Here is a 27,234-nt window from a genome sequence, read left to right on the forward strand (position 1 = left end):
GCCAGAGCGGATGGCGACCTTGGGCAAATAGATTGTTCTGGTGCTTTCGAAAAGGCAAAGACTAAACGTCAGTCTAGGTTCCTCGGTGAATCAGTTTTTTTTGGCAGGATACGTCTGAAATGAGTAGCCGAATTTCGGTGCCAGTACCCTCCGATATAGGCGTCCGCAGAATGTCACCCGGCGCAGGCTGGACAACGGCAATGCCCCGCATCGGAAGGCCGACCCGGTCCGGTCAAGATAGGGCCCGGAAGAGGGTCCCGAGAATACGAGAAATACTGAGGATTTTCGTATTAACCAATGAGCCCTTCAAGAATCTTTGTAAATGCGGGGAATTGGCGATTACCTTTGCGAAGCGAGATGCCGAAAAACCACGGTATTTCATCTTCCACATGGTAGGAAACTCCAATGGTTTGTTAGATTTTGAGAACTTTTGCGGATTGAATAATGCTCATATGAGCTGGACTGGAAGTTGACTGCGAGTGGCTTTGGTAGGACGGAGCCGAATGCGGCGGAAGTCGGGGGAAGCGGATCCGGCCTCTGCACAAGGATGTACTTGGTCAATTGAATGAACCAGCAGACTTGATAGTAACTGCTACGCTGGTATCAGAATGAACAGAACAAGTTTCCTCTATCCTCAATGATAAGGCTTTTGGGACAAGTGCAAAGTCGAGGGCGGGTTGTACCTGATTGAGGCCTTCCACGATGGAGGTCCATGAAAGACTCACAATGATCCACCGTACCCTCAAGAAAACTGCCAATGCATGAATTGTAAAGTTTTCCGTTGACCAAAAGACACAGAAATCGCTCACATTTGGTATCGGGAAGAGTCTCAGGCCCCAAACTCTGAAGCCCCAGCGAGATCAGGGTGAGCCTGTGAGGGACGAATCTGGGGTTGTGACCAGGGCCGCGTCTTGGCTTCCTGATGAGGCCTAGCGCCGATCGCATATCCTGCCGGCCTCCCGATCCGCCGGGTCTGCCATTTGATAAGAAAAACACCCCGCCCCTCAACCTTCACCACCGCGGCCTCCACACCTCGCCCGGACCCAACTTCACGCAAACATCCAACATTAAAGACATTCGGCAGTCAACCAACGATGTTCCATCCATCATGCCAGACGCGTCCCACGCTTCCAATTCGTGCTGGACCTGTCGGCAGAAGCGGGCCAAGTGTGACAGACTCCTTCCGACTTGCCTCCGCTGTACCTCCTTGAAGCTTCGGTGTCAAGGATATGATCGGCCGAAGAAGTTGGTGTGGACCAACAGTGTGGCCAGCCGAGGCAAGATGATGGGAAAAGCCACATACGGCGCAGATCAAGGACCGAATGATGATCTTATCGCCGCAAGGCCTTGTAAGTCTGGCCGTCTCGCAGTGGGACACTCTCGGGACACTTTGCGCGAAGCACTGCCGGCATCACTTGACGTGTCATGGTCTCTCATCGACCCTGACCTGCAAGACTTGTCAGTTGATTGCCGGAAGTACATACGCTATTGTAAGCTGTAACCCAGGACGAAACCATCCCACGGTGAAGGCGCTGACAATGCTGTGTTAGTTGACATGGAAATGTCCAAGGAATGTGTCGTTTACCAGACATCCAGCAATCCTTTCTTGTCCCTTATGCCGCTTATGTCCAGAAGTCATGCCTTGTCCCATGCGATGATCGCAATCTCGGCCTTTCACTACTCTCATCGGCTGGTCATCAGCCAGATGCAAATTTCCTGTGCGGAAAGAAGGCTTCTTGAAGTTGAGAATACTTCACTGTGGCATAAGTCACAGGGACGCGACTGGCAGCTGAGCCAGCCAAACTTCTCGCCCTCACTGCGTGTAGCTCTAGCTCATAAGCAAAGAGCCTTGCAATATCTCAAGATAGAAATCCAGGACGACGATGTGACAAACAACGATGCCGCAGTGGCAGCTATCGTTCTATTTATCTGCATGGACGTGGTTGAGTTTGGCAGCCGTGGATGGGAGCATCACCTGGGAGGTGCTGGTGAAATACTCCAACAGCGGAAAGCTACCCTTCAGAATCGCAGTATTGGAACCGATCATTGGCTGGAATATTTTGACACAGCCTACACGACGTAAGGGCACTTCCTGAAAGCTCTTGCGTGGATTCACCCCTAACTATTCTTGTAGATTTGGGATCATCGGCGCAACACTGGCGCCAGCAAAGGGCTCTTTCGCTCAGCAACTAGCATCCCTTGATCCGTCTCTTCTAAGGATCTTGCGCCAGTCGGAAGATCAAACTTGGGTTGGCTGTCCTGCCGAGCTGCTGTACCTAGTTTCCGTCATCAACTCTATGCGATCACTCTCGACATGTTTGAGGCAGAGCAGTTGAAGGTCGATGAGCTGTGCAAAGGTCTCGACAACTTCTCGCCGTCTGGTTGGGCAGAGAATTTCCCAGATCCGGAGCACTATCAGTCGCGATCGCACCTTGCGCACGCTTACAAGGCGGCGGTTGAAGTATACGCCTCTCACATTGTAGGGCCGCTGCTCGATCAAGGGCATAATCTCTCTGACCTGTATCTCGAAGGGGTAACTCGATCCGGCATACTCCATATGCTCTCCATTTCAGCCCAGGACTTCCATGTGAAGAGCCTGGTGTGGCCGGCCTTTGTCGTTGGGGCAGAGATCCAAGCGGCCGATCTTAAGATTATGGTACGGGAAATCTTCAGGAATATCTGGATATCGTCGTGTTGCTACAATGTTAGAAATGCCATTGAGATGCTGGAAAGGATCTGGGCCCGAGACGATGATGAGAAGATGGCAAAGTCTTGGCTCAACTATCTCTGGTCACTGGAAGATAGTTGGCTATTCCTTTAGCCCAGACCAAAAGACATCTACGAAAGTCAAGGCAACAAACCGGAGCCCAGGGACAGAGCTTCGGACAAGGATGATACATGTACTTGGTGATAAGCAGCGATGCCAAGATGCCGTGACAGCATGGAACGAAACTGCAGGACGCTTATACCCGGATGGGACATGCGGGTCAAGCGCCACTCCTAAAATGTGGATCACCTGCGCCGAACTTACGTCGCTGCAACGGGGTCCGATAAGGAGGAGAGTTCCCGCCCCGGTTTGAGGCCAGCAACAACGGTGCCGCCAACATCCACACATCCACACATCCACACATTACCGGACTGCGTTTATAAAACCTTTCTGTTCCCTCATCTGTGCTTGAAATCATCTCGAGTTTCTTCATTTACAACCCCTCAATTACAAGGCCTATCTCTAGCATGTCAGCACCACACCCCCTCTGCCCCCTCTCGGGTGCGGAGATCAAAGCCGCAGCTCAAGTGATCCAGACTGCTTGGCCAACATCTGTTTCTCTTCGGTTCAAGGTGGTGACTCTCAGTGAACCCGCCAAGGGAGAACTGGCACCTTACCTGGACGCAAAGGACAAGGGACTGTCTGCGACTCAACCTGACCGCAGGGCTTTCCTTGCGTACTACATCCGGGGAACGGTACGACATCCAGGCTTCGCTTATTTGAGCTCCGACAAGAACGCTGACAAGACCCATCATGGGATCTCTTCCACGAAGCGGTGGTCAATCTGACAAGCGGAAAGGTTGAGAGCAACCTCAAGCTTGGTGCTAATGTCCACGGCAACGTCGACTATGATGAGGCTCAGTTGGTCGAGAAGATTGCACTCGAGGACCCCAAGGTCCTTGCCGAGATCAAAAAACTCGAGCTACCTGAAGGCACAGTCGTCTGCGCTGATCCGTGGATCTACGGTGGGTGTCTAAACTAAGTGCTCGTGTTTCTCACAACTAAGTTCCACCAGGATCTGATGGTGTCAACGATGATGCCCGTCTATATCAAGTTTTTCTCTATATGAGAGACCCCAACAACTCATCGGAACCCGACTCTAATCACTATGCTTTCCCGTTACCAATTCTGCCTGTGGTTGAATGCAACGAGTACAAGATCATCCGCATTGACATTCTTCCCACTGGTGCGGACAACACCATCAAGCCCCTTAGCCCATACACGCCTAAGCCAGGAAACGAGTACATCCCTGAAGCCCAGAACCTCCGGAAAGACCTCAAGCCTCTGCAGGTTGTTCAACCTGAGGGACCGAGTTTCACCGTCACGCCCGTGGGAGAGACCGGAAATGTGCTCGAGTGGCAGAAGTGGAGTTTCTTCATCGGTGTGTAAAGCGTACTTGAGGGAGAATAAAATGGCCGGGAATAGTGGCTAACACGGGGTTTTCCAGGCTTTAACCAGCGCGAAGGTATGGTGTTGTACAACGTCAAGTATGACGGTCGTCCGCTATTCTACAGACTGTCGCTCTCAGAGATGAGTGTGCCCTATGGTGACCCGCGCCATCCCTTCCATAAGAAAGCCGCTTTCGATCTCGGTGATGCGGGCGCGGGAGCCACTGCCAACAACCTGCAACTGGGCTGTGACTGCCTGGGAAGCATTCAGTACCTCAGTGGTGTAATTTCCGATGACCGCGGTCAGCCGGAGTCCAGAGATAACTGCATCTGCATCCACGAGCAAGATGCAGGCATTGGCTGGAAGCACACCAACTACCGTACAGGACGTGCCGCGCTCGTCCGATCTCGCGAATTAGTGCTTCAGAGCATCATTACGGTCTCCAACTATGAGTACATCCTGATGTTCTTGTTTAATCAGGCGGGTGAGGTGACTTACGAAGTCCGAGCTACCGGCATTCTATCAACACAGCCCATTGACCATGAGTTGGACAAGGTCGGCACGTCTTTCGGCACCGTTGTCCACCCTGGTGTCCTCGCGGGACACCATCAACACATCTTCTCCCTGCGTGTCGACCCCATGATCGATGGACACACCAACCAGCTGGTGTACTCGGAAGCGCACAAAATGCCGCGAGATCCCAACTGGAACCCCCACGGCACAGGCTACGAAGTCATCGACAAGGTCGTGGAGAAAACATCGGGTCTTGACCTTGACTTTGACGTGAACCGCACGTTCAAGATCACCAACCCCAATTCCCTCAACCCCATCAACGGGAAACCAGTGGCCTACAAGATCATGGCGCCGCCTTTCCAGAAGCTGATGAGCGATAAAGACAGCTTTAACTACAAGCGCGCCGAGTTCGCGGACCACAACATTTATGTCACAACACATCGAGACCGGGAGCTTTACGCCGGCGGTTGGTATACCAATCAGTCTCGTGGAGGCACCGGTGTTAGGGGCTGGTCTGAGCGAAATGAGACATTGACTGCCGAGTCTGACATTGTCGTCTGGGTGCAGTTCGGCATCAACCATGTGCCAAGAATCGAAGACTTCCCCGTCATGCCGGTCGAAATTCTCAAGGTACATCTGAAGCCTGTCAACTTCTTTGACAAGAACCCCGCGTTGGATGTGCCTCCTAGCGAGCAAAGTTTCAACAAAAGCACTCTGATTGAAACTAGCAAGGCGGTAAAGGATGCTGACGGCTGTGGTTGCGACGGCCCTGCTGCAGCATCGAAGCTATAGCCGTCAGATTCTTGCATGTACTTTTCCATCCAGGGAAGCCACTGTTTCCCCAGAACACATGTCTACCTACTATCAGATCATTTCTTTCCATGTTCAATAGCTGTGGCAAAGGAAAGGGCCCGAGGATTACCTATAATCAAAAAAGGGGACTTTCCACCTCCATCTAAGGGATGTCTCTCAGGGGCGATATGATAACACTGCATACCAAAGATTATAAACCGACCTCTTCATATCATGATTGGTATGGAGACATTGGCCCTTGTTTAAACTTTAAGTCTATCGTGCATGTGGACAGAGGCTAGATTCATCGGGTTACTTGCGACGGTGCTTCCGAAGCTCCGGCTTGAGAGTGGTACCATGGCTTGCGGCTGAAATTCTTCACGCCAAGCCCAAGGAACTGCGGATTCCAACTCTGTGACTTGCGGCTGAGATAATGGTACCATGCAATGAGAATAGCAGGACTTGAAAACAGTAGCCATCTTTCTGTCGTTGTCTTGATGCTTGTGATGCATCCCATCGGCATCGAGCTGAGCATTGCGTTCTCAACCTTGTCCTCCTATGATCGGAATGTTTGCTTGTCGCGGGCCGAGACTATGGTCCTCGCCACTCGGTAAGCAACTCCCGTAGCTTATTGGCAGGCACAGAGGAGCGTGGAATGCGGGTGTGGGGTTGTTCATGAGATCACGACACTCCCTCTAGCGTGGCAGCGAATCTCCTCGCGCAAGCTTGGTAGGGGGTCGAAATCGTGTAACAAACACGTTTTGCATGGAATGTCTCGCAATGGATTCTCCCAAATGTGTGTAACGGCGACTAACCCCATCAGTGCCGAGATCTCCCTGTCCCCTGACTTAACCGCCCATGTCTCACAACCCAAAAGCATGGTGGCGCGGGCGGAACGATTAGCCTCACGAATACACTAGTGCAGGCTCAACAACTTAGTTGCCCAGAAAGGTCGAACTCATACATTCGAAAGTAAACATTGCGATGATGCCGGGTCGTTGTTTTCATTCTTCTTCCCTGGGCAAAGTCCGACAATTGATATGCCCAGGCTTGAACATATCGGGTTACGATCCTGGCTGCGATGAGTGCCATCTGGAAGCCCCCTTTGTTAGTGTAGAAGCTTGAATATCTTTGGGATTGACTGAGACACAGCTATATATGATTGGGAATGCTGATGTATCTTGTGGCCTCTCATTGCATTGCCTCGAGTCTCGGGCAGACCACTCGCTGGTGAGCGGCGTTCCGATTCGGATGCGATTCCTCATCCGGCCCTGTTCGCCCTCCTCCCTTGGCATTCCCATTCCTGATTGCCTCGGTTTCTTATCGGCACAGCTTGTTCGCTAGGGTTCATACATCGCAGCCTCAAGTCTTGAGTTATAAATCGCGAAGCCTATTCACTGCAGAAATCCGGGAGACTCACAACAATACCACCTCTCGAACAGTTCTTTTCAAACCAGACCGCCTCCTCGCCGCGACCTCTTTGCCTTGCTTCTCTCAATCCCTTTTGTATAACACAGCTCGAGATGCTGAACCAAGGCGAGCTCGGCACGGCCATGAAGGTCCTCTCCAAGGAGTCTGCCGATACCGTACGTGGCTGGTTCTCGGGAGAGCAGGCGGGCGAGTCCTACGAGCCACTCCTTGAAGACGAGGAAGCAGATCTTTCGGCAGATCTGTCTGAACTATCGTACGAAGAAGAAAAGCCAATTGAGTACACCAGAAGGAGCTGGTTTCGGTTCCGCTGCTCCCATGCACGACGCATCTTCTGGACCTTGGTGCCATCGTTCGTGGCCCACGCATACGGTCATGGGGACGAAAATTCCGTGGTCCCTGATTCCCACTCAACGTCGTACCTGAACGGCCTCCGTGGCATCGCGGCAATGGTCGTCATTATCCTCCACTACACTGATGATGTGAGCATTCATTGAACGGGATGTACCATTATGAGAAGATGGCTGATAATCTGGTGTTTAGTTCGTTTTCATCAACCATGGTTGGGGAGAGGATGAAAACAATCACTACTTTTTGCAACTCCCATTCATCCGACTTATCCACTGCGGAGTCTTGAGCGTCATGATCTTCTTTGTCCTCAGCGGCTTTGTGCTCACATATAGCCCGTTGAAGAAGGCTCACAGTGGACAAGTTGAAGCCTGCATTGGGTCCCTTCCATCAAGCGTTTTCCGCCGCGGAATGCGGCTATTCTTCCCGACTATTCCCCTCCTTTTCATTGTCCTCGTCTTGAAAACATACGGATTGTACTACAATAGCGGAAGCAGGGATCCTGAGGCAGCCCCAGCCACCGGCATCTTGGCGCTTCTCGTCTTGGTATGGCAAAATCTCATCATCATCACAACTCAGACCACCACCGCCAGCTTCTTGCCTCAGGCCTGGACACTGTCAGTCGAGTTCAGGGGATCAATTCTCGTGTTCCTGTGCTGCTTGGCCCTGGCACGGGTATCTCCCCTAGCCCGGCTATCTGTGGTGGCGATCATTTTCGTTTTCTTCTGGACCCTCGGCGCGGATGGAGACATGTGGCAGCCTTGCCTCTTTCTCTGGGGCATGGCTCTCGCTGACATCCGCCATTTGCGGAACAAGCTACCGAGCCTGGAGGGTTCACTTGAGAGAACGGCTTCGTACAGCTGGTGGCTGGTCTTTGTGTTCTCACTCTGGCTAGGAGGCTACCCCATCAATGGCCACACCTTCAATGCCGTGGGATACGGGTGGCTCGAAATGTTCCCCACGTTCGGCCAGGACCCGGCGCGCACTTTCCCGGCCGTCGGTGCCATGATACTGGTAACATCCCTAGAGAACCTGCCGCCTTTGCAGCGCTTGTTGAACGCGCGCTGGGTGCTATACCTGGGCGAGGTCAGCTTCGGCATGTACCTGGTTCACTGGGCTGTTGAGAGGTCTTTCCTCGGCTTGGGTCTCAAGTTCTCGATGCAGAACGCCGGGTATTCTCTCGGTGTGGCTTGGACTTGCAGTTTCATCGTGGTAATTGTGCTCACCTTGTGGTTCGGAGATTTGCACTGGAGATTTATTGATCAGAAGTGCGTTCGACTTGCACGCTGGTTGACTACGAAATTGGGGGTGTAGTACGGTAGTGTTCATTCTGAGACTATCTAGAATCATGATCTTGTAGCGTTGGTCTGTTGGTTCTTTAGAAATTACATGTGTATTGACGGCGTTTAGTCAATCGTTCCAGCATCTTCTGTTATACCTCTTGAGTCTTCAGTTCTTCGGATTTGCCCTGCGATGGATGGTATGAAATCCGAGCCTATGGTGATCTTCTTGGCTTGTAGCCCTGTTGTGGTCGATGTTGAGGGCTCCAGGTTGACATTCCGATAGAGCTCCACTACCACCCATACCAGTGCTAGCAGTCTTGAGATCGTGTTCTTGACAGATGCGATCGATGTTCTCGATTTCGAGAACGACGACATGACGGATGGGACTGGTCTGCGAACGATTGATTCCAGATACTGACCACACCCGCACCCCGACTGATTGCGTGTGCGCGTCGTAAGAAGGTGAATCGCCTTCTCTGTTGTCGCGTTTGTTCGTCCCAAACTTGTCGATGAGAATAGTATCAGTGTTCATCGTCCTTCTTCTCGCGCTGCTCAGACCTGGCTTGCGCGGAGTACCTCCGCTGTCGCCCGATAGTGTAGTCGACTCGGGACAGTTCCCAACCCAACTCGAAGAAGCCGCAGCACAAAGAGCCACACAGCCTATTATAATCGTAGTTGAGAACCTAGCTGTCAGTCCGTGGCTAGTGACAGGGTTCGAGACATACGATGATACCGAAGGAAGGTGATTTTCCGAGTGGACCTGCTGAGCAAAGCAAGCCACCTGGATTTCGTCGGCCCACTCCATACCCAACAGGTCCTCTACAGACACCGTGTTCATGGCCTTGTCAGAGGAGTCTCGCTCCCTAGCCTTGGCGAGGCCGCTGGTATCGGGCAACCCGCTGGCCCGGCTTGGGTTGATGATTCAAGACGGCATGCTCGAAACCAGAGACACAGTGTTGGTATACGCGTCAGCAGGGCAGCCAATTGGCTGGTGAAGAATTGGCCAAAGCCAACGATCCCTCAGAAGTAAAAGTAAACGGAGGGGCCAATTGTACGGCACAGTTCCATGCTGTCTACCCAGCTGCAGTAACTGGATGATGGAGACGGACAGTAGCATCAGCAGCTGCTAGTGTGACTACATCGCCAATAGCCTTCATGGGCATGAGCGGATATACAGTGGCCAAACATGTCCAAATCTTCCACGTCTGGAGGCTCATGTGAGCGTCTAGCAAAGAGTCTCTGATAGATATCGATCCGCTACCTACCCGACCATTGATTGGCAAAGCACCCATACATGACTAGCTTCGCAAGAAATCCCAAGATCGCTGCCGGCGAGCTCTGACCCGTGGGTTTCGATCACGGAGATCTTCACATGCTGTCCACCTCCTGCTTGCCACAGTTGCGCCGGTGTCACGCTCAACGTGAAATCAATGTCTTTGAGGTCGAGGAGAAAGTGGGTGACGTGGTCCTCCATGATAATATCTTGCTAAGTCGACGCTAATAGCGCGAAAGATGACTTCCATGTATGGAGGAAAGAAAGAAGAGCAAGCCAACATCGGCTCTTCTCATGTCTTCCTGACTTGGATGATGTGGTGCTCGCTAACCCCCGCGATCACTTCGGCCGTCTCCTCGAATAAGCCCAACACATTTGGATATGTCCACTAACTTGATGTTTTGCGTTTTTCCTTGGAATCGCCCGCAGAAGTGAACCATGTACCTGGTCCCGGGGAAGCCGTGGAGGCCCGCACTGCACTGCTCATAAGTGCTAAAGAGCACCAAGGACATTGTCGAAATCCCGTAGGAGCGACAGCAGGTGTGATGTGAGGAATCTTGCCAGGGGTGGTATATACTCAAGAGGAACGCAACAATAAGCGGGACTATCATCCTTGTTGTTGACCCGGTCGGTCACACCACAGACGCGCATAGGCAGTCGCTTGAGGACCGCTGGTATACGTTCTCGTTGTAGCTCCCAGATGATCCGACGATCCGCGACATCCCGAGATAAACGGAAGTCCAGACACCGAGGGTCCGTAGACCGGCTTGGCCAGGTTCAACGACGAGACGGGCACTTACATTGCCCGCTTCCATCTTGATTAGGTGACGCGGAACACGGTTTTGGCGCCTTCGAAGCGGGGGAAGAAGGTGCAGACGCGGAGCAGCCTATGGCAGCTGAAGTCCACCGTAAGCAAGCTTAAGAGGGTCGAGCAAAACAGAAGCCGTCAAAAGTTGTCTGGCTGTGAGTGGTCACCCTGCTGTTGACGGATCTGCAAATAATTAGCTACGAACACGGAGCGCAGGCGGGGCGACCATACCGCGGCTAGAATGTTGTTCGAACGGCGTACTTCGTCGCGGATGGTGCGCAGAAGCGCGATTATAGCGTCGTTACGGGATAAAGACGTAGCGCGGGAGGAGCTTATAGCTGCCTCGTCGTTATCGCTGTCGATAACGGGGGTAGAACGGGCCTCCTTGCCGGCGCGCTTGAGCGCCCTCTGCGCATTGTTAGCGGCGGTTCTGTAGGTTTGCTAGAGCTATAGAGCAATGTTAGCGACCCGAGTAGCAGCGATAACAGAGCGACAAACCTCAAGATCGTAGATGTCATTGTTCGAGGCGAGAGCGGTGCTCCAGAGGGTGCGCACCGCAGATTCCGTAGACTTGGGGACCTAAGGCACTATTAGTATGACGCGCGGGAGAAGCGACGGAGCAGCGACAGCGCTGAGCACTCAACCCGGCCCGCTCTTTCGTGTGTCTCGCAACTCGAAACGGGCCCAGGTCAGTATTTCTGACTCGCTACGACGGCTGTGGGCGCTTCACTAGTCTGAGGGGCGCTCAGGTGTGTGACAGCAATGGATGAACTCGTAGCCGATTGCCTCCGCGGGCCCCTGGTATGGCCTATAGTGAGAACGAATGGTATTGGTTTCGTAAGGTTGATGGTATCGTCGGTGAAAGCTTCGACGGGGAAGTCAATTATCTGGTGTATTGCTAGGTATGAGGTTTGGACGTAGGAGACGATGTAAACATACCCGCTCTTGTTCGGGGGGGGGGGCATGACACTGTCACGGCCCCAGACGGAGGCGAGGATCCACGAAAGCTTGGCTGCCTCGATGATCCTGCGAACATCGTCTGCCGAGATGCCTAAGTGCTTCTCGAGCATCTTCAAGGCAACGGTCTCGTTTTTCTGCCCGGGGCGACGGGGCCCGCCGTTGAGGATCTTAAACGCCTCGAGGAGGTTCGCCTTGAGGGCGGACTCCCGGTCGGAATCTAGAGTCTTCAGAAGGCACTAGTAATTGTCGTATACCTCAACCTGGGTAAGGTTAAGGCGGATAACGGCCGCACCGCTGCAGTCGGTATATGACTGGATGACGCTGATGCCCCAGATCAGGTTTCTAAGGACGCGGGGGTTCTAGGAGTCCCCGTAGTACTCGAAGCCGGACATAATACTGTCCAGGTTTCGAGCTCCCTTCACCATAGCCATCAAGTTCTTCTTCAGACAGTACAACAGGGTACCAAAGATCACGTCCGACAACTTGATAGCCTTGTCGGCCATGCTAACGATCACCTTGCGGTTGGAGATAATGCGAACGTTCATCCCGCGGAGGGTCTTGGCCAAGGAGACGGCCATGCTGGTGAGTGCCTCGCGATCGACCTCCTGCGACACCGCAACAGGGAGATCAAAGTCGTCCTTTGTGGGGACACCGGTATAGGCAGGGGCGGGGGAGGCGAGGCTAACCACGGTCTTCCGACGGTTATAGATAATGCGGACCTGGGTGTTGCGAAGCTCCTTCGCGTGAGAGACCGCCATTCCCGTAGGGACGTTACGGTCGATCTCCTCAGAGACATCGACGAGAAGCTCGAAATGGCCCTCGTTCGGGTCCTCGGTCAGGTCAGGGCCGATGGGGGGTACCAGAGGCACTCGTGGCGCCGACGATATCGTCTTCATCGACCTCTTCAGCCGGCTGGGCTGGCAGCTGAGGACGAGCACGTCCAGCAGCAGGGCCCGAGGCGCTCCGAGGAAATCATGAGGTCCTGATTGTTGGTTGCTTGGTTCGTGTACTTCCGACCAATATCGACGTATTTGGTGATAAAATTCTACCACGGCTACGTGGGTTTCCGGCGTGTTCGTGCAAAGTGATTAGTTGAAGACGGGGCTCTTGTTACGGGAGCAGCCATGTACAGTGGGAGACGGTGCCCGTGCAGATGATGTTTGGGAATCGTCAAAAGATCCAAGTGGCAATATCGATGTGGTGGGTTGGCGAAAGCGCAGGGGCGACGTTCAACACGCGCGACAACCTTGCTATGGACGGCAGACACAGGCAGTGACACAAGCAGTGACCCGCCCGAAAGAGCTCGTGGCGTTGGACGTTCTCACTCGAGTTGACGCGGGAGGCCAGAATGTTGAAACGATCCAAGATTGATGATCGACGCCATGCGGAAAGCACTTCGTTCCGTGGGGCCCATGGCCGAGGTATAAGGGCTGAGAAGCAGCGGCACGACAATGAACAATAGTCAAAGGGATATTCCGTAGTCGGAGTGGCCGCATAAGGTAGATAACCGGCAGGTCGAGTAAGTAGATGAAAGTCATCTCACCGCTGGAACAATAACAATAGTTGGGAGTGTGGGAGAGAAAAGGTGTGTGTGATCGTGGTGATCTGTGTTGAACTTCGTGCCAAGGGCTTCTCCTCGATAGTCTCCAAAATTGACAGCATGCTACTGATTCGCTAGCTTTGCTTCAAACTGGTAGTCTCCCCCCAGCAACGACGCATGTCTTTATACTCTGCGGCAGAGAAAAAAACCGACGAAGTGGCTCTTGCTTGCTTTATACAAGCCCCCGTCAACGGCATCTCGTTCTCCAGGGCTCTCGCGTCGATTCTCCTCGGGGGCCTCGTTATCGGTGGACGGGATGGAAACGACGTCGACATCCATGTCGTCTGCTATCTCGACGACGTCGTGCTCATCGTCGATCAGGATTGCGTTGCGGTAGCCCGCAACCCAGCTGGGCAGAACGGAGCACGGAGGTGTGAGAAGTCTTTCCAAGTGTTCGTACCGCCACCACGGGATCGAGCTCCGGAGCCCTGCCCACGAGGATATCCCTCGTCATCTCCATAGTTGGGTTCCAACGCTTGGCAATGGAGCTCATGGTGTCGACGTCGGCGAAGTCCTTGGGGTGCGCGATCAGCCACTGGGCCACCGCCGAGAACAGGTAGCCCTCCTGGCAGACCTCTGGCTTGTTGAGGCCAACTCCATCTCGGGCTCCAGGGCCCATGGCCTAGAGCTGAGATAGCTAGAACAGAATGAGCTGCCCGATCCACAAAGGCCAATCCCTCGAAGCGATCCTTCAAGTGATTGTCAAAGATTTCGTATACGGCCTCAAACATGCCGAGCGAGTTCCAAGAAAGGAAACCACCATTTGCGCTGACCTCAAATTTGCCCTCAATGATGGTCGAGGCAGTATCGACAGATGCCAATCATTCCTAGCACCCTGGATACGTCTCCCGAAGAAGCGCAAACGGAAAATAGCATCCACGATGATGCTCGTAGCTGTGTGGAATATAAGGGCGGGAGATGGTGTCGCGTCAACTCCGTCGGCAGCAATTGGTGTATCCCGTCGCCTGTGTCCCAGGCAACAACGAAGAGCGTCTGGCTGAGCCTGCACAATTCCTTCAACAGCAGGCGGTAGTCTAGGCGAAGCCAAGCGTGGCCCATCGCAATCGGAACGGTGGGCTTGCGTCCTGACAACAACGTTAGCTCATGGCACTGCTCTCAAGACGTGTAGACTCACTATTCAACTGCCGCTTCTGTCGACGAACTGATCAAAAGGTACGCAATAGATACAGAGAGAAGTGGCCGAAGAGGAAACCACAGCAGCAAGGGCCGATCAGCATGAGACTGTGCCGTTCGAACAGTTTTACATTATTACCCGATTTGCCCGAGATTTCAGTCCATAGGACTGTTTCAGGTCAAGGTTCAAGCTGTTTTGCATGGCCGTCTTTAGTAGCTTCGCGCTGGTGTCGCTCTGGCCTCTGGTGATGTTACCCTTCTTGAGGAACTCCTTCACCAGCGCCTCGCAATTCGGTCTTGGCTAGCTTCTCAACCTCCGACTCGGCCCTGAAGATCTTAACCAGGAGGAGCAGCTCGTAGAACCTCGCCACCACAGTGCCGGCCTTCGCATCCTTCTTGACAGCCATGCTAACCAGCTTGACCAGATCATGGAACTCCTCCGGTAGCGGGTCGCCGCTGTCATTAGTTAGGGCGGCGCCAGAAGATGGAACGATACGGCAGCCGGACACGGATCAGTCAGGCAAGGCGAAGAATATGGTGATACCCAGAGCATTGGCGGATGCCTTTGGCTGAGGTGGCCTGATGTTCTGTTCCCAGATGAAGAGCGGCCATCCCACCACTTCCGTTAAACCCGACGAGATCGTGAACATATAGGTCTGCGTTTGAGGAACCAGCTGACACATGAGATCGCACGTCGCTCCTTCGTGTCAAAGTACTGGTGTTGCGCGTTCGCTGATGAATAATAGACGTCAACAACAGGCCCAGTATAGAAACATCTGTTCAACAGTCGTTCCATTTCGGGTTAGTTGAACGGGGCGCGATCATGTCGTACTCGGCGAAATCGTGCGTGACACCAGACTAAACGGCCTCAAAGACCGTGGGAAACAGCTATATGCCGGAATAATGAGGGCTCGGAAACACTACTTCATCTGTCAGCTCGATCCTTCAGCAAAGGAGACGTTATAGCACGTCATAGAGATAGGTATGCACCGAAAATATCTCGACTCTTGGACAGATCAAGAGGCAGTGCACACATCTGCTTGAACGCGCGTGAACGAGGACTTTGTCCGGACGAAGGAAGGCGCTGACCACATAGGCGATATACCGCGTCTGCTACCTGTAAAAGGGCTCGGGGTATAGTGCCGACCAAGAACGTCAAGAAAAATGAGATCCCAGAAACCAGACCACATCTGTGGGATGAGGAAGGTTAGAAAGAGTACGATGGACCTCAAGATTCTAGGGGGGGGGGGGGGGGGGGAGGCATACGCGGAGACTCTACCAATCGAGGAGGGTGATATGCTTGTAGCATGCCGCTTCAAGTCCCTCCAGTGTCGTCCGATCGGTGCCACTGCCGCCTCAGTCGTTGGTGTTTTCTCGCGAGGGCCCGGAGTCTTCCCTCGACTCCGCAAAATAGGGCGCCCAACTAGATGTACCGAGTTTTAGTCGACAGGGCAGCAACAAAAAGCTGTAGATGTCACCCAGGCCGGATCACGGAATATGGCAACAGGATGAAACAGCGAGGCAGGCGCGCGGACAAAGTAAGCTGACAGGAATGGGAGCGAATATATACTGGAATCCAGATCAGATCGTAGTCCGAAGGCTCTGTATTCCCAGAAGAGGGGAGACGCCCGCTCCGGATCTCCATCTCGCGTCGTGTTATGATGTCGTAAAACACGTAGTCGGCCAGGATACTCAGTGGAGTTGTGTCTCATGTGGGTGCGATATAGATGTGGGCCCGGGGGATTCTGATATAAAGAAGGGGGGAGAAAGAAAGGCCGATTATAAGGTGACCGGTAGGAAGGGAAGGAGGCAACATGAGAGGACGATATCCCTGCTGACGTTCGAGGCGATGTCTGCCGACTATAGTTGCTGAGCGATAACAAGGCCCGAACTGAGTAAGGTAGTTGGGCCTGGGCCCCGGGGCCACGCAGAACAGTCTGATGAGGGCTGAGAATAAGAGTAAGGATAGGAGGTGAAGAAGGGAGAGACCAGCGGAACGAGGAGTCGCGGGGGATTCGTTATTAAGAGCTCAGATGATTCCTCCACGGAGAAGAATCAAAACCTGACAACCTTCACCGCTTAACATCCGTAGAGTGCAAGACATCGGTAGGCAGCGTTTCCATCGCCCGAAAGCGCCAGTCCAGGAGAACCAAGATCTCCTTGGTGATCTTTGAGCTAGACATGCCGCGGCCCGACGTTTGAAAGTTGGCACTCGTAGTTTGCAAGGGTTTGTAGTGGACGGTACCAAAGGCAATCTGATCTGCCTCACCAAAGCTTGCCCCATGTTTCCAGGATGCAAGACATGGGATTGTAGGAGTGGTTGGAATCTCAGACTTCCGCGTAGGAGACATGCAGCTCGCCTAGATGCCGTCTTCGACAAACAAGACTGACTGACTGGCTCACCTCATGTTGTTGCCCATGTCGCATACCAATCTCCACCACAAGAGATACATCAAACAAACGGATAAGCGCAACTGACGAGAGTGTCAGGGCACACACGGTCCACTGAGAAAGTCAGTGGGCCATGGCTGCTAGCCGTCCGAGCAGTCATCTCAATCAAGATGCCTGGTTTGACCACGATCGAAAGGTCAGTGGGCGGGTGTGAGCAGATTGGGGACCAAGGATGCCCAAGTGATGACCGTCATCCGGTGGAAATAGACGGGGCACCAATCTGCCGGCCCCCGACTCCGTCCGCGACAACACAGTATCCGGCTCCTCAGGCGCCAGCTCCGACCGCATGCCAGCATCGGCTAGGCCAATCTGATATGTGATGACTCTTGGCGACCAAAGCGGTTGGGAACGTCGCAATACAGTCCCGCGGCGCAGTCGTCCCTGCCAATCGGATTCATAGCCGAGGTTGAAATGCCGGAATACGAGATGCCAGCCCGGTGCCATGGACCGGGACGTCGCATCCGCGAAAAGGAGAAGGGGCTGTCAAACAGACGCCTCTGAGCCGCATGACGCACTTCTCCCCAAAGACAAACATGGCTTTGACGACCTGCAATGCGGTGGAGCCATTGGGGCTTACAGTGAAAGTCGTGGGTCGAGAGTGAGAGGCCTCTAGGCCTTTGAGAAATACGGTTCATTGTTTCCTCCGCTCTCAACGCTTCTATCTATCCCGTCCATTCCACGAGAGATGGGCTCAAATTCAGAGCCATGCAAAGACTCTAGACGAACAACTGCAAAATGCAAGACGTGCTCAAAGACACCTCTTCTCCCACAAGAAAGCCAAAAACTCCACCATGTCTACAGTGTCCCAGGCAGCATCGTCCACCCAATTACAATTATGGCAAGCAGCCAAGCTTCGGCATCCCGTGCCATCATATGCTGCCTGAGACTCAAAGGACCATGTCTTATGGCGACATGGCTTGATGACCAAAATGGCTGCGATGGTACGCAACCCAACGCCATTGCAGGCTCAAGTTCCACTGAAGCCGCAGGAAATGACACCCAATGAAATCAGAAACCAGGGGTATCTCCGCCATTCTCCTTCCTTAAAACGTGAAAGACCTCCAATTCCTTTCTTCTGCTTGTGCCTTCACAGCCACTGAAATTCCTCGTCACCGTCCTACTCAATCTCCGAGTCTGGCATCGCCGGGACATCTGGCGATTCGTATTCGTCCCATGCTTTTTGTATGACGTCCCTATGACATTGTGTTAGCTGCCTTTCCTTGTCATCGTAAAGACGTGGAATACTCACGCCTCAACCTTGATCAGTTCCACCCCCTTCTTGCGGCAAAAGACCAAGAAACGCCTCTTGGTGCGGTCCCTCTTAAACTCAGCCAAGAGGTCGCCTCTAGGCTTGCCATCAGGCGAAATCACAACACCGTCCTTGCAAACCACGATGACCTTGGAAGTGTCGGTGGCCCATTTCATCTCCTGGATGTGTTCCAACTCCAAGTGGAAATTTACTGGCTTGGCGTAAATGCCCCAGGTCAAAGTATCGCTTTCCGCAAGCACTTGGTGCTCAAAGATCTGCTCTCCATTGTCCGGAATCCAGTGCCAGTACTGTGTCACACCGGTGCTAACGCTGTTCAGTCGGGACTTGATCCGGTTCAATGCCCAGTCATGTGGCCCGATATGATCGCCGCTGTAGTCATCAACGTCGGTGAAGCCGTCATAGTGTAAATCTTCATCTTTGAGCTTTCCAGGGATCCTCGCTGTCCTAAGCTTCTTGGATTGCCTGGCAAGTTCGGGAGTCGGCGGCGCACTCAAAGGTGTCTCGCTTAGCCGAGATTGAAGTTGGCTTGGTGGCAATTGACTTTGTGACTGAGGCGGAGGCGGAGGCTGGGGTTGAGGTTGAGGCTGGACAGGTGGATGAACCTGAGGCTGTACCTGGGTTTGCATCTGAGGCTGCATCTGATGGACTTGAGGCTGGGACTGGAATTGAGGTGTCGGTGTTGGGGCAAGCGGACGCTGGGATGCGAGGGGATACTCTTCGTTGATGAAAAGCTTGCGCTTTTTGTTGTTTGGGGTGCCTCTGGCCGAGTTGGGCGAGTCTTTTGGCGCCATCTTCATGCCCGACGGTCTTCCGATGCTCTTTTTACCGTTGGCGAGTCTCAGAGCCACGTATTTTGCATCGTGGTAAAAGTCATGGATCGTCTTGGCCAGATTGAAGTCCGGTCCATCCAAGATAATGATTTCCTGCAGGCGTTGACGTAGCCACTCCAGAGGGGTGATGTCAAGAGTCTTGAAGCCTTCCAGAGTTCGCAGAGTGTCGGCTAGACGGAAAATGGTGTCGTAGGAAACCAGACGAGTCATCATATACTTCTTTCCCACTAGTTGGTAGGGGCAAAAGTCGGCGTCGCTCAAAAACTTCAGAATAGTCTCTCCTCGGTTTACCTGTCTTCCCAGTTGGAACTTCATGCTGGTCTGCCCCTTTTCTAAAGCAGTTTGTAGCTTGTCTCGCCATGACTGCAATGTCGGCTCGATCGTGGGCACGATATCCGGCCAGGCTGGGTCCCAGTATTCGTGTGTCCGATCAATCTTGTTGACGGGTACACCAGCCATGCACTCGGGATGCGTAAAGACTTTCCCATCGTGTTTCAACAAGAGGTTCGCTTTGGTAATTGGAGTCATGTCCTCCTCTGTCTCGTCGGTAGCTGTTGAGCCCTCGGCAAAGCTCTTATCTCGGGAGCCAGGCCGGCTATGGCCGACGGGAGTCGCAGTGCCGTTGGTAAAGCTGCCGTTAGCGGCTCGTTCATTATATACATCTTGGGCGTTGAGTGCCTTGAACCCCCTCGTGGGCGGCGCTTGATTTATAGACGGCGGGACGTCGCAACAGTTTGTGCTCTGCCAAACGCAGTTACCACATGCTTGAAATTCAGGCATGTCGAGGCCAATGCATTGCACAAAGGGGCCTCTGCCACTAGCACATTGAGCGCACTGCTGCGATTGTTTCCGGACGAGGCCTGTGGCTTGGATGATGGCGCCTTTCCACTTGTCTTCCGCCTCTCCGAAGGCCTTCATGTCGTCCTGGCTGAATATGATGCCATCGCGGAGCTGGACAGGTCGTTTCTGAGGTAAGCTGGACAGATATATGACGATTCTATTGCTCGATACGAGGCGGTTCACTGGTCCAACAGTACGACCCGATGCGTCAATGATCATGGTCAAGGGAGGTTGGTTAGGTCTGACATGACTGGGGATCGTTACGGCGGCGCCATTCCGATGCTCTCCGTTGGTGTTCATGCCATTGAGTCCAGCACTGGCGACCTTGCTTAGATGTGACGCTTCAATGTGCGCCGAATCGCGCCGCGGGGCAGCGCCGGCGAGGGCTGCAGCTGCAATGCTAACACGTTCATCATTGTCTTTCCGGCGTTGCTCGTCGAACCAGACAGCCAACTGCCTCTGGTGATGTTCGCGCTGAATCTTCATATCCTTCCTGGTGTTTTGGAACCTGTCGTTGAGCTCTTCAAAGTGCTTGTGTTCCCGGGTAATGGCGCGGTGAACTTCGAGGGCACGTCGCTCGAGCTCATTCTTCTCCAAGTTTAGCTCGGTTAAGCGTGCCATGTAGTACTTGGCATTGTTGAGATACTCTTTGTCGAGGTTTTCATCGTCTTGCTCTTGCAGCTGGCGCATAGACTCCCAGTATTGCTCCTCCTCCTGGGTGACAGGCCTCCTGTCATCTCCAGGATCGAAAGGCATGGTGAAGGCGCCCCAATTGGCAGGGTAGCGGTGGTGGTGATGGTGAGCAGATGAAAAGGGCGGGTTTTGAGGGGAGGTGTGAGTGAAATGCGTCGATAAACGCAGCAGTGCGGTTCATCCAAAGTTGGAGACACGGGGCGCGAGCTCTCGAGATCGGTCGGGCAGAAAATCGAGATTACTTGAGCACGAGGGTGCGACCGTTCCAAGCAAGACTGGGTTTTCGCATTGAAGGAGATGGAGAATCTTGAATGGAAATGAAATGCGGCGACAGTCCGACCAGGGGTGTGAACTGTGTGGATAAGCCGAAGATGTCGCGAGCGTCGATCAATCCGCGGCGACCTTGGGTGTGTTATGCCGGCGCTATGGCCTGTGAGCCTGTGAGGTGAGGTGCTGTCGAGATTTGTGTGTGCCTGTGTGGGATGCGATGCAACGGGAGAGGGGTTCTGAAAGTCAGACCGGGGATGGTAAAGTTAGGTGAGGTAAGTTAGGTAGGTATCCGTAGCGGGAAGTGTAATCCACGTAAAGGGTCGGAAGGAAATAGCCGACGGGAGATGAAAACGTAAGGCGACAGTTGGAAGTTTGGTTGGAAGTGAGGGTGAAGACGGGAGATGAGGCGATAGCGTCAAAAGATACGGATAGGAACTTGACTGCAACGGGTAGCGGGATGTGGGTGAGTGAGACGTCAAGCGACGCAGATTTGCAGGACGGTGGCTGCTAGTGTGCTGTACGACAGTCCCAAGTCCCTAGGTGGCCGTATCGAAATCGAAATTCCGAGCAATAGAAAGGTAGCGCGGGTGAGCAGGGGACGAGAAATGGACTAATGCACTTAGTTGGCTGAGGTGCGTCGATGTCGTTGAGGATAGGCGGATTATAGGCCCGGTGGAATTTGGCGATAGGCGGATACCTTCAAGCACGCGGTCGGAAAATGACAATGGGTGAGATGGGTGAGCGAGACAGGCCGGGAAGTGATGGGCCGGATTCTCGAGGGTAGAAAAGGTCCGGGGTTGCTGCCCAGTGATGATTTGCTGTTGTAGATGCGGACAGAAAGACGTGATGCGATGCGGGTGCGAATGAGATTGGATGGTTGCTTGGGAGAATACCTAGGTGAGTAGGTAGTCGACTGCACCAAATTGAACCTCAGCCGCTGTTGGAAGACGATTGATTAGTCGTCAGGGAATGAGTATCGCGTATTTGCACGTGATCTGGCGCAAGAAAGTAGACGCTTACTCCCCTGGGCCGACGCAATGGAAGGGATGAGGGAGGGGTGGGCAAGATAGTCATTCGTGTATGTATACGTAGAGTACGAATAGATAGGGAGTTGGACTGGAGGGAGGTGGGTGTGTGTGTGAGGTAAGGTACCTTATTGTGCGATGGATGATGGGGCAGACTGCAGACCGGGTCTTAGAGAAGTTGCGCGTTGGTCGGTCGTCGGCTGTTACGCGCTGTCCGATTATCGACAATCCCCTGATGGACTGAGTCGGTTGCGGTAAATGTTTTGTCTGGGGAGGGGAAAGCCAAGCAAACAGGACCCGGGTTTGAATCAGATCGAATGCGTGGTGGCCTTGTTTAGAACCTAGAAAGATGTACTCCGTACCCGGGGGGGAGAAAGGGGGCCTTGTGTGAGGGAGAAGGAAAATTTCAACAAAATGAAAGAAAACGCCGGGACAATGGACAATAGCTGGCACCTTGGTCCATGGGCTAGGAAAAGCAGCTTCAATTTGCTTGCTTCCCCTGCTTTTCTAGTCCCTGAGGCACCTATTCCTATCATGCATCACACCTACCTAAGTACCTTACCTTGCGGAGGAGCTAAGTAGATAATCAAACAGATGGCCACCTTCACAAAAGGTAATCGATGCCGATGGACGGATAGAATCCGCACATAGACACAATAAGGTAAAGGTACCTCAGATGCATACCGAAATAGTCGGCCAGCTCAAGCACTATTCGTATGAACGTACTCCGTACATAGGCACACACTTGCCTCAATGTTGGCAAAATGGCAGGAACGGACTGCCAGTTGCCCCCACCGGCACATGCACAATATTGAAGAGGAGGCCAATCGACGTTCACTGCGTCCTTCCCTTGTTCTATCTTCGGGTGCAATACCCTGCTAGATGGTATCAATAGTTGAGGTAACCTAAGCTGATACGAATACCTTGTCACTTACCTAGTATGGAGTACTTAGGCACTTAAGGTAGCGCTACAAAGTACGGAGTACGGAGCACCTTAAGGTAGGTAACGTAAGGTGCTGTGTTGGCCCATGCATTGTGCATGTACCTTTTCAAAGTATTTTCCCCAGTCCCTCGTGCCTCCCTAGCAGACATTGTTCGACATGGAAATCCGGACAAGTACTGCGCAATCGGCAGAATGCTCAAGGTAGGTACTTACCTAGGTACGCATGGATGCAGACAGAGCTCCTTAGCCATCCTATGGGCAACACCAACTCATTCCCTCAATCATGTTGATAGCTCTGCTTTGGATCGCTCCAAGGAACCGTGTCTCATGACAATTGAAATCTAATTACCTAGGTAGGTATTCAACCCTATTTTACATCGTCACACCTAGACCACGTGATTGGATGCAAGTGCGAGGAAACTCAGGAAAGCCGCCTAGCTTCAGGCTAGCGCACGCCGATAACAGATCCGATGTACCCGATAAGGCACCATGACCTGGGTGCCTGGGTCCCCTCCACCTCTTAAGATACTTACCGCCCTCGTCCCCTCCTCCAATATCAAAACCTCCAAGTTCCAGCTTAGCCTACCTGCTCAACCGTTTAACCGCCTGAACTGATGCCATGAGGTCTGGACTCCCGACACTGACCGGCAGAGTCATCTGCTGCGATTGATTACCATCTGTACGAGTTACATCCGGTGTGCCAGTACGGATACCTTTCTCACTTCTTGCACATTAGCTAAAAACTTCACTCGGCCTCGTTTCCGTGTTCCGGTCTCCGTGCATCTCAGGCTGGGGACTCCACCTCCACTTCCCACCCCTTCCAATCCAAATCCTACCTTGAAGACACGGACGCAGATCGTAAAAACCTTCTTTTTTGTTAACTTTTTTATTCAAGCCTGTCAACGCTTGTCTGTCCGTGTATCCGTATCTATATCCCCCCCCCCCCCCCCCCCCCCCCCCCCCCCCCCCCCCCCCCCCCCCCCCCCCCCCGCCCGTGAAACCCGGGCGGCGTTGTTTTTTTTTTTTATTTTTTTTTCTCGCCCCTCCACCCTTTTCTTTCCCTTTTCCCCCTTCCATACCCCCCCCCCCCCCCCCTTCCCGAGCCTCCAAGCCCGAGCCTCTCGCGCTGCTCGGGCAGTGGATGCGACTTTATCTTGCGGGCTGGGACATTGCTCGCTTGTTGCTCCTTGCCTTCAAGGTTTTGCCCGGGGGTCTCGCGGACTACATACGCATCTAATTAGCCCACCAACGGCGGACCATCTGTTATGCTTCACCTTGATTGACCATTGAAGTCTTTTCAAAGCTTGATCTAAGCTCATGCCAAATTTGTCCCCCTTTCCTGTTACTACCTATAACGTGGATGGCAGGCCAAACTCAATATAACCTTCGAGTCAAGCTGCCACATATACCCTTATTGCAGAGTCACATAGTGTCTACACATGCCAAGACATCGCCGCCTCAACTTGTATATCCGTACAAACTCGGAACGAGCTAGGTAGAACCGTAGAATGATACGTTTACCGGGACAAGACTTCCTCCGTCTCATCTTGCGCTTATACTGGCCTCCCCGGTGAAGGACCACGCGGCTTGCATTCCCTTTCGACCCCTCCCCTTGTTCGTCTCCCCTAGCTGACGACTCGTAATCTCCTACCAGGCGCGCTGAAATTGCTCTATCTTGATTGAATTAAACTATGTACTACTGACACCCGTGGGCATCGATACCTATACGTGCTAACGTTATTAACCTATTCGCTGTTGCTGATTGCTGGTTGATCCTACAACCAACCGACCCCGCCGCCTCGGCCGCCCGCCTCAACCCAAAAACTCAAAATCGGCCGTGTCTCGGGATGCAGCCCGACCTGTAAAGACAGTTTTTACCCCCAAACGCCATTCTGATTCAATGCCCAAGTCGTCGTCATTCCCAAAGTAACACAGATGTCCGAAAAATATTTGCTGCAGATCGGCAAGATCCGGACTCCTGTCGTGAAATTTTGCCGTGGAAAACGCCCATTCAATGTCTAGACGTTGTCATGCACATCCTCGCCGCCAACCTCGATGCCGCATTAGTACCTTGCGGAGTAGCGTGCCGGTGCTGGAGAGGGCGAGTAGGAGTGATCGTATCCACCAGCGTGGTTGTAGGGGTCGTTGTCATAAACAGTCGCTCGACGATCCTCCTCTGGCAGCAGCTCCTTGACTTCCCAGTTGTTCATCCTAGTTCCAACTGAGAACTCGAGATCCTCGCGGGTAATTGAGTCCCAGTACTGCAGTAGCGGATCAGTAAATGCCGTCATTTCAAGATTCTCAAGTTTGCATACCTTGTACACCATCATGACACCCAGCAGGTTGCAGATAGTGGCGAAGAAAAGGCCGTCGAGGTAGTGGCTGACGGCGGTGCAAATCTGAGTGCTCACGGCGTACAGGATCACTTGGCCAACGACGAAGAAGAATATGCCAAAGGCGATGTCACCCAGCGGCCAGCGGTCCTGGAGAGTCCTAACGACGAGGAGGATTTGCAGGGCAACGTAGACGAAGAGCTCGATGGCGTTGAGCAAGTACAGGACGACGAACAGGCCGACGGTGTTGGTGGGACCCAGGCCAGCCCATGACTTGAAGGTCGCAAGGGAGACGAGGAAGCATATCGCAAAGGCCACCAGAGAGCAGACGCGCAAGAGCCAGACTGAGAGGAAAGTGCCGTCCTCGTACAACTGGAAGCCGACAAATCCGTTGATCAACAGGCAAGTAATCAGAGCCGATGACAAGCCGTTTTGAACTGACACGAAGTACGGGTAGGGGGCGGATCCAGGGGGAACGACACCTGCGTCGACGCAAAGTGAGATGAAACTCAGAAGCATGTAGATGTAGAAGAACATGAGGATTTCCTTGCGACCTATTCATGTTTTGTCAGTACTTCTATCAGAAATGAGGGTTCGTGAAGGCTGACGTACCGACAGCAGTGAACTTGCCGCGAATGTGCAAGATCATGACGACGGTCATGAGCAAAGACACAATATGCATGGCGCTGGCGGCACCCTCGAAAATGATGGTGTTTGCCAGCTCGATATTCCTCGCATAGCAGTCCGGCTCAATACCAACGCCGCTCGTCACCTCCGTAATGGGGCCGATGGATGCGCACAATGGCAGCGGCGCCATATGGCAGATGTTGGTGAAGTCGCCGAAGCCTGACATGATGGGCTACGGCCGACCTACGGCGATGAGTCTTTCGGAAGGGCAAATGGCGAAATGGAAGCGTCGAATGGTTGGAACGGGGTGCGAGGTATGCAGTTCAAGTTTCCGTCGAGGGTCGTTTGAAGTTCTCGACAGGGGTAATGGCGAAAGGGTACTCGAGCGATGGACAGAGTCGAGGCCAAGCGACGGATTCAACGTGATGTGGATGGCGTTTCGTCAAGAGTGAGCGAGAGGTCCGGCGAAGCCTGGTCGTATCGTCGCGAACGAAGGGGACGATGGTGCGAATGGACGAGGAATGGATGTTTCGATGGACGTCAAGGGAGGTCACTCGGATGGAGGGCGGGCGGGCTGATCGTGGAGACGAGGCGTCGGGGGTCCGTGACGGGAGATGGCAATAATCAGGAGTCCGAGTTCAAGAGCGACGGAGAGAGGTTTTTTTTTTCTTGGAGAGAGTTTTTGTCGACGACGATGACGATATTACGGAGGCAGCGACGACAACCTAACTGTGAAGATGGAACGGAGCGAGGGTGCGACAACGAATGACTGAACAGGAACCTGATTCTGATGAACGGGCTGGTGGTTGGGAGCGAGTGACAGTGAACGGTTGCTGTCCGACGACAAGCTGAAGCTGAACGGGGGGAACGTTGGAGCAGCGTTGCTGTGGAAAAGGGAGAAAAGGAGCCCACTCTGGGACACTCTGAGGCCCTGCAGGTGCAGAACAAGCGCAGCAAGTGCAGGAATCAAAGTGCACAAGTGCCAGGAAGGGGCGGGCAAGCGGGCAAGGCGGGTAGCACAGCAAGGAAGGAAGCACACAGCTGGAAGGAGAAGGGTCGAGGGGACCACTGGGAAGGTAGAACGCTCTCTCGTAAGAGGCGCCTTCCCGGTCCAGGAACGGGACGGAGTGGGGCGAATGGCAATCTTTGCAGGTCAAAAGGTGGCTGGTGGCTTTCGATGTTCCCCAATTAAATACAGCAGAATGCCATTCTTTCCGGCCTCTGACTAGCTATCTCGTGTTCTTCCTTCCCCCCTTGGAGCGTTGAAATGTGTATTCTCGGCAAATTATCCTAGTTTAGCAGCATCACCCCTGCCCAGTCCACTGAAGCGACGTCCATTCTTCCCCGCTAGCTCGAACACGAGGCCCTGTCGCCCCGTCTGGCAAGAAGTGTAAGCAGGAGAGATCCCCGTTGTTGCCAGTTGCCCAGCCACTTTTTGGAGCTTTCATATTGCGTATGTAGTAGAGTGCTTATGTAATTCCTCCCCTTCATTGCTGCATCTCCTCAATTCAATGCCCTCTTCTCTCTGAGACGAGGCGCGTTCTGTGCATTCGTCTGGCCTTGATTGCTTCGTATCCATTTCCAAATTCCACCATCGTCAAACAAAGACATTGAGTCGGGTGTGCGATGCGTTGCTCGTCCCTGCGTCAGGACTAGC

At 53.3% G+C, this 27,234-nt stretch overlaps 9 protein-coding genes across 9 annotated transcripts; 1 reads left to right on the plus strand and 8 right to left on the minus strand.

Moving 5' to 3' along the window:
- Window positions 1-119: 119 nt before the first annotated feature.
- Window positions 120-8,551, plus strand: CLUP02_02445 (copper amine oxidase; the record flags this gene model as incomplete). Its single annotated transcript, XM_049281477.1, has 22 exons — window positions 120-392; window positions 493-600; window positions 660-708; window positions 799-865; window positions 934-1,490; window positions 1,551-2,079; window positions 2,135-2,249; window positions 2,324-2,804; window positions 2,872-3,007; window positions 3,192-3,462; window positions 3,567-3,732; window positions 3,783-4,148; window positions 4,215-5,426; window positions 5,495-5,563; window positions 5,764-5,875; window positions 5,937-6,071; window positions 6,161-6,190; window positions 6,285-6,342; window positions 6,401-6,568; window positions 6,671-6,796; window positions 6,904-7,371; window positions 7,433-8,551. 22 exons carry the CDS (start codon window positions 120-122, stop codon window positions 8,549-8,551), a joined length of 6,615 nt encoding a protein of 2,204 aa, XP_049138620.1.
- Window positions 8,552-8,686: 135 nt separating this feature from the next.
- Window positions 8,687-9,994, minus strand: CLUP02_02446 (uncharacterized protein; the record flags this gene model as incomplete). Its single annotated transcript, XM_049281478.1, has 2 exons — window positions 8,687-9,428; window positions 9,864-9,994. The coding sequence occupies 2 exons, from the start codon at window positions 9,992-9,994 to the stop codon at window positions 8,687-8,689; spliced, it is 873 nt and encodes a 290-aa protein (XP_049138621.1).
- Window positions 9,995-10,613: 619 nt separating this feature from the next.
- On the minus strand, window positions 10,614-13,780 carry CLUP02_02447 (uncharacterized protein; the record flags this gene model as incomplete). The annotated part of the gene is made up of 8 exons (XM_049281479.1): window positions 10,614-10,689; window positions 10,807-11,042; window positions 11,100-11,180; window positions 11,570-11,778; window positions 12,025-12,557; window positions 12,887-12,991; window positions 13,340-13,467; window positions 13,562-13,780. The coding sequence occupies 8 exons, from the start codon at window positions 13,778-13,780 to the stop codon at window positions 10,614-10,616; spliced, it is 1,587 nt and encodes a 528-aa protein (XP_049138622.1).
- Window positions 13,781-14,546: 766 nt separating this feature from the next.
- On the minus strand, window positions 14,547-14,848 carry CLUP02_02448 (uncharacterized protein; the record flags this gene model as incomplete). The annotated part of the gene is made up of 2 exons (XM_049281480.1): window positions 14,547-14,751; window positions 14,805-14,848. The coding sequence occupies 2 exons, from the start codon at window positions 14,846-14,848 to the stop codon at window positions 14,547-14,549; spliced, it is 249 nt and encodes an 82-aa protein (XP_049138623.1).
- A 722-nt stretch (window positions 14,849-15,570) lies between these two features.
- Window positions 15,571-17,381, minus strand: CLUP02_02449 (uncharacterized protein; the record flags this gene model as incomplete). Its single annotated transcript, XM_049281481.1, has 8 exons — window positions 15,571-15,643; window positions 15,774-15,986; window positions 16,087-16,242; window positions 16,372-16,655; window positions 16,699-16,769; window positions 16,795-16,860; window positions 16,914-17,226; window positions 17,280-17,381. The coding sequence occupies 8 exons, from the start codon at window positions 17,379-17,381 to the stop codon at window positions 15,571-15,573; spliced, it is 1,278 nt and encodes a 425-aa protein (XP_049138624.1).
- Window positions 17,382-17,863: 482 nt separating this feature from the next.
- Window positions 17,864-20,442, minus strand: CLUP02_02450 (uncharacterized protein; the record flags this gene model as incomplete). The annotated part of the gene is made up of 2 exons (XM_049281482.1): window positions 17,864-17,939; window positions 17,996-20,442. 2 exons carry the CDS (start codon window positions 20,440-20,442, stop codon window positions 17,864-17,866), a joined length of 2,523 nt encoding a protein of 840 aa, XP_049138625.1.
- A 114-nt stretch (window positions 20,443-20,556) lies between these two features.
- CLUP02_02451 (uncharacterized protein) lies at window positions 20,557-22,210 on the minus strand (the record flags this gene model as incomplete). Its single annotated transcript, XM_049281483.1, has 7 exons — window positions 20,557-20,731; window positions 20,782-20,885; window positions 20,962-21,156; window positions 21,261-21,542; window positions 21,640-21,765; window positions 21,831-22,056; window positions 22,128-22,210. 7 exons carry the CDS (start codon window positions 22,208-22,210, stop codon window positions 20,557-20,559), a joined length of 1,191 nt encoding a protein of 396 aa, XP_049138626.1.
- A 2,219-nt stretch (window positions 22,211-24,429) lies between these two features.
- CLUP02_02452 (chitin synthase export chaperone) lies at window positions 24,430-25,803 on the minus strand (the record flags this gene model as incomplete). Its single annotated transcript, XM_049281484.1, has 3 exons — window positions 24,430-24,635; window positions 24,743-25,504; window positions 25,563-25,803. The coding sequence occupies 3 exons, from the start codon at window positions 25,801-25,803 to the stop codon at window positions 24,430-24,432; spliced, it is 1,209 nt and encodes a 402-aa protein (XP_049138627.1).
- A 97-nt stretch (window positions 25,804-25,900) lies between these two features.
- CLUP02_02453 (uncharacterized protein) lies at window positions 25,901-27,025 on the minus strand (the record flags this gene model as incomplete). Its single annotated transcript, XM_049281485.1, has 5 exons — window positions 25,901-26,048; window positions 26,132-26,245; window positions 26,303-26,508; window positions 26,555-26,741; window positions 26,886-27,025. 5 exons carry the CDS (start codon window positions 27,023-27,025, stop codon window positions 25,901-25,903), a joined length of 795 nt encoding a protein of 264 aa, XP_049138628.1.
- Between the last annotated feature and the right edge of the window lie 209 nt (window positions 27,026-27,234).

The sequence above is a fragment of the Colletotrichum lupini genome, chromosome 2 (assembly GCF_023278565.1).
Source record: "Colletotrichum lupini chromosome 2, complete sequence".
In the NCBI taxonomy this organism is placed as follows: Eukaryota; Fungi; Ascomycota; class Sordariomycetes; order Glomerellales; family Glomerellaceae; genus Colletotrichum; species Colletotrichum lupini.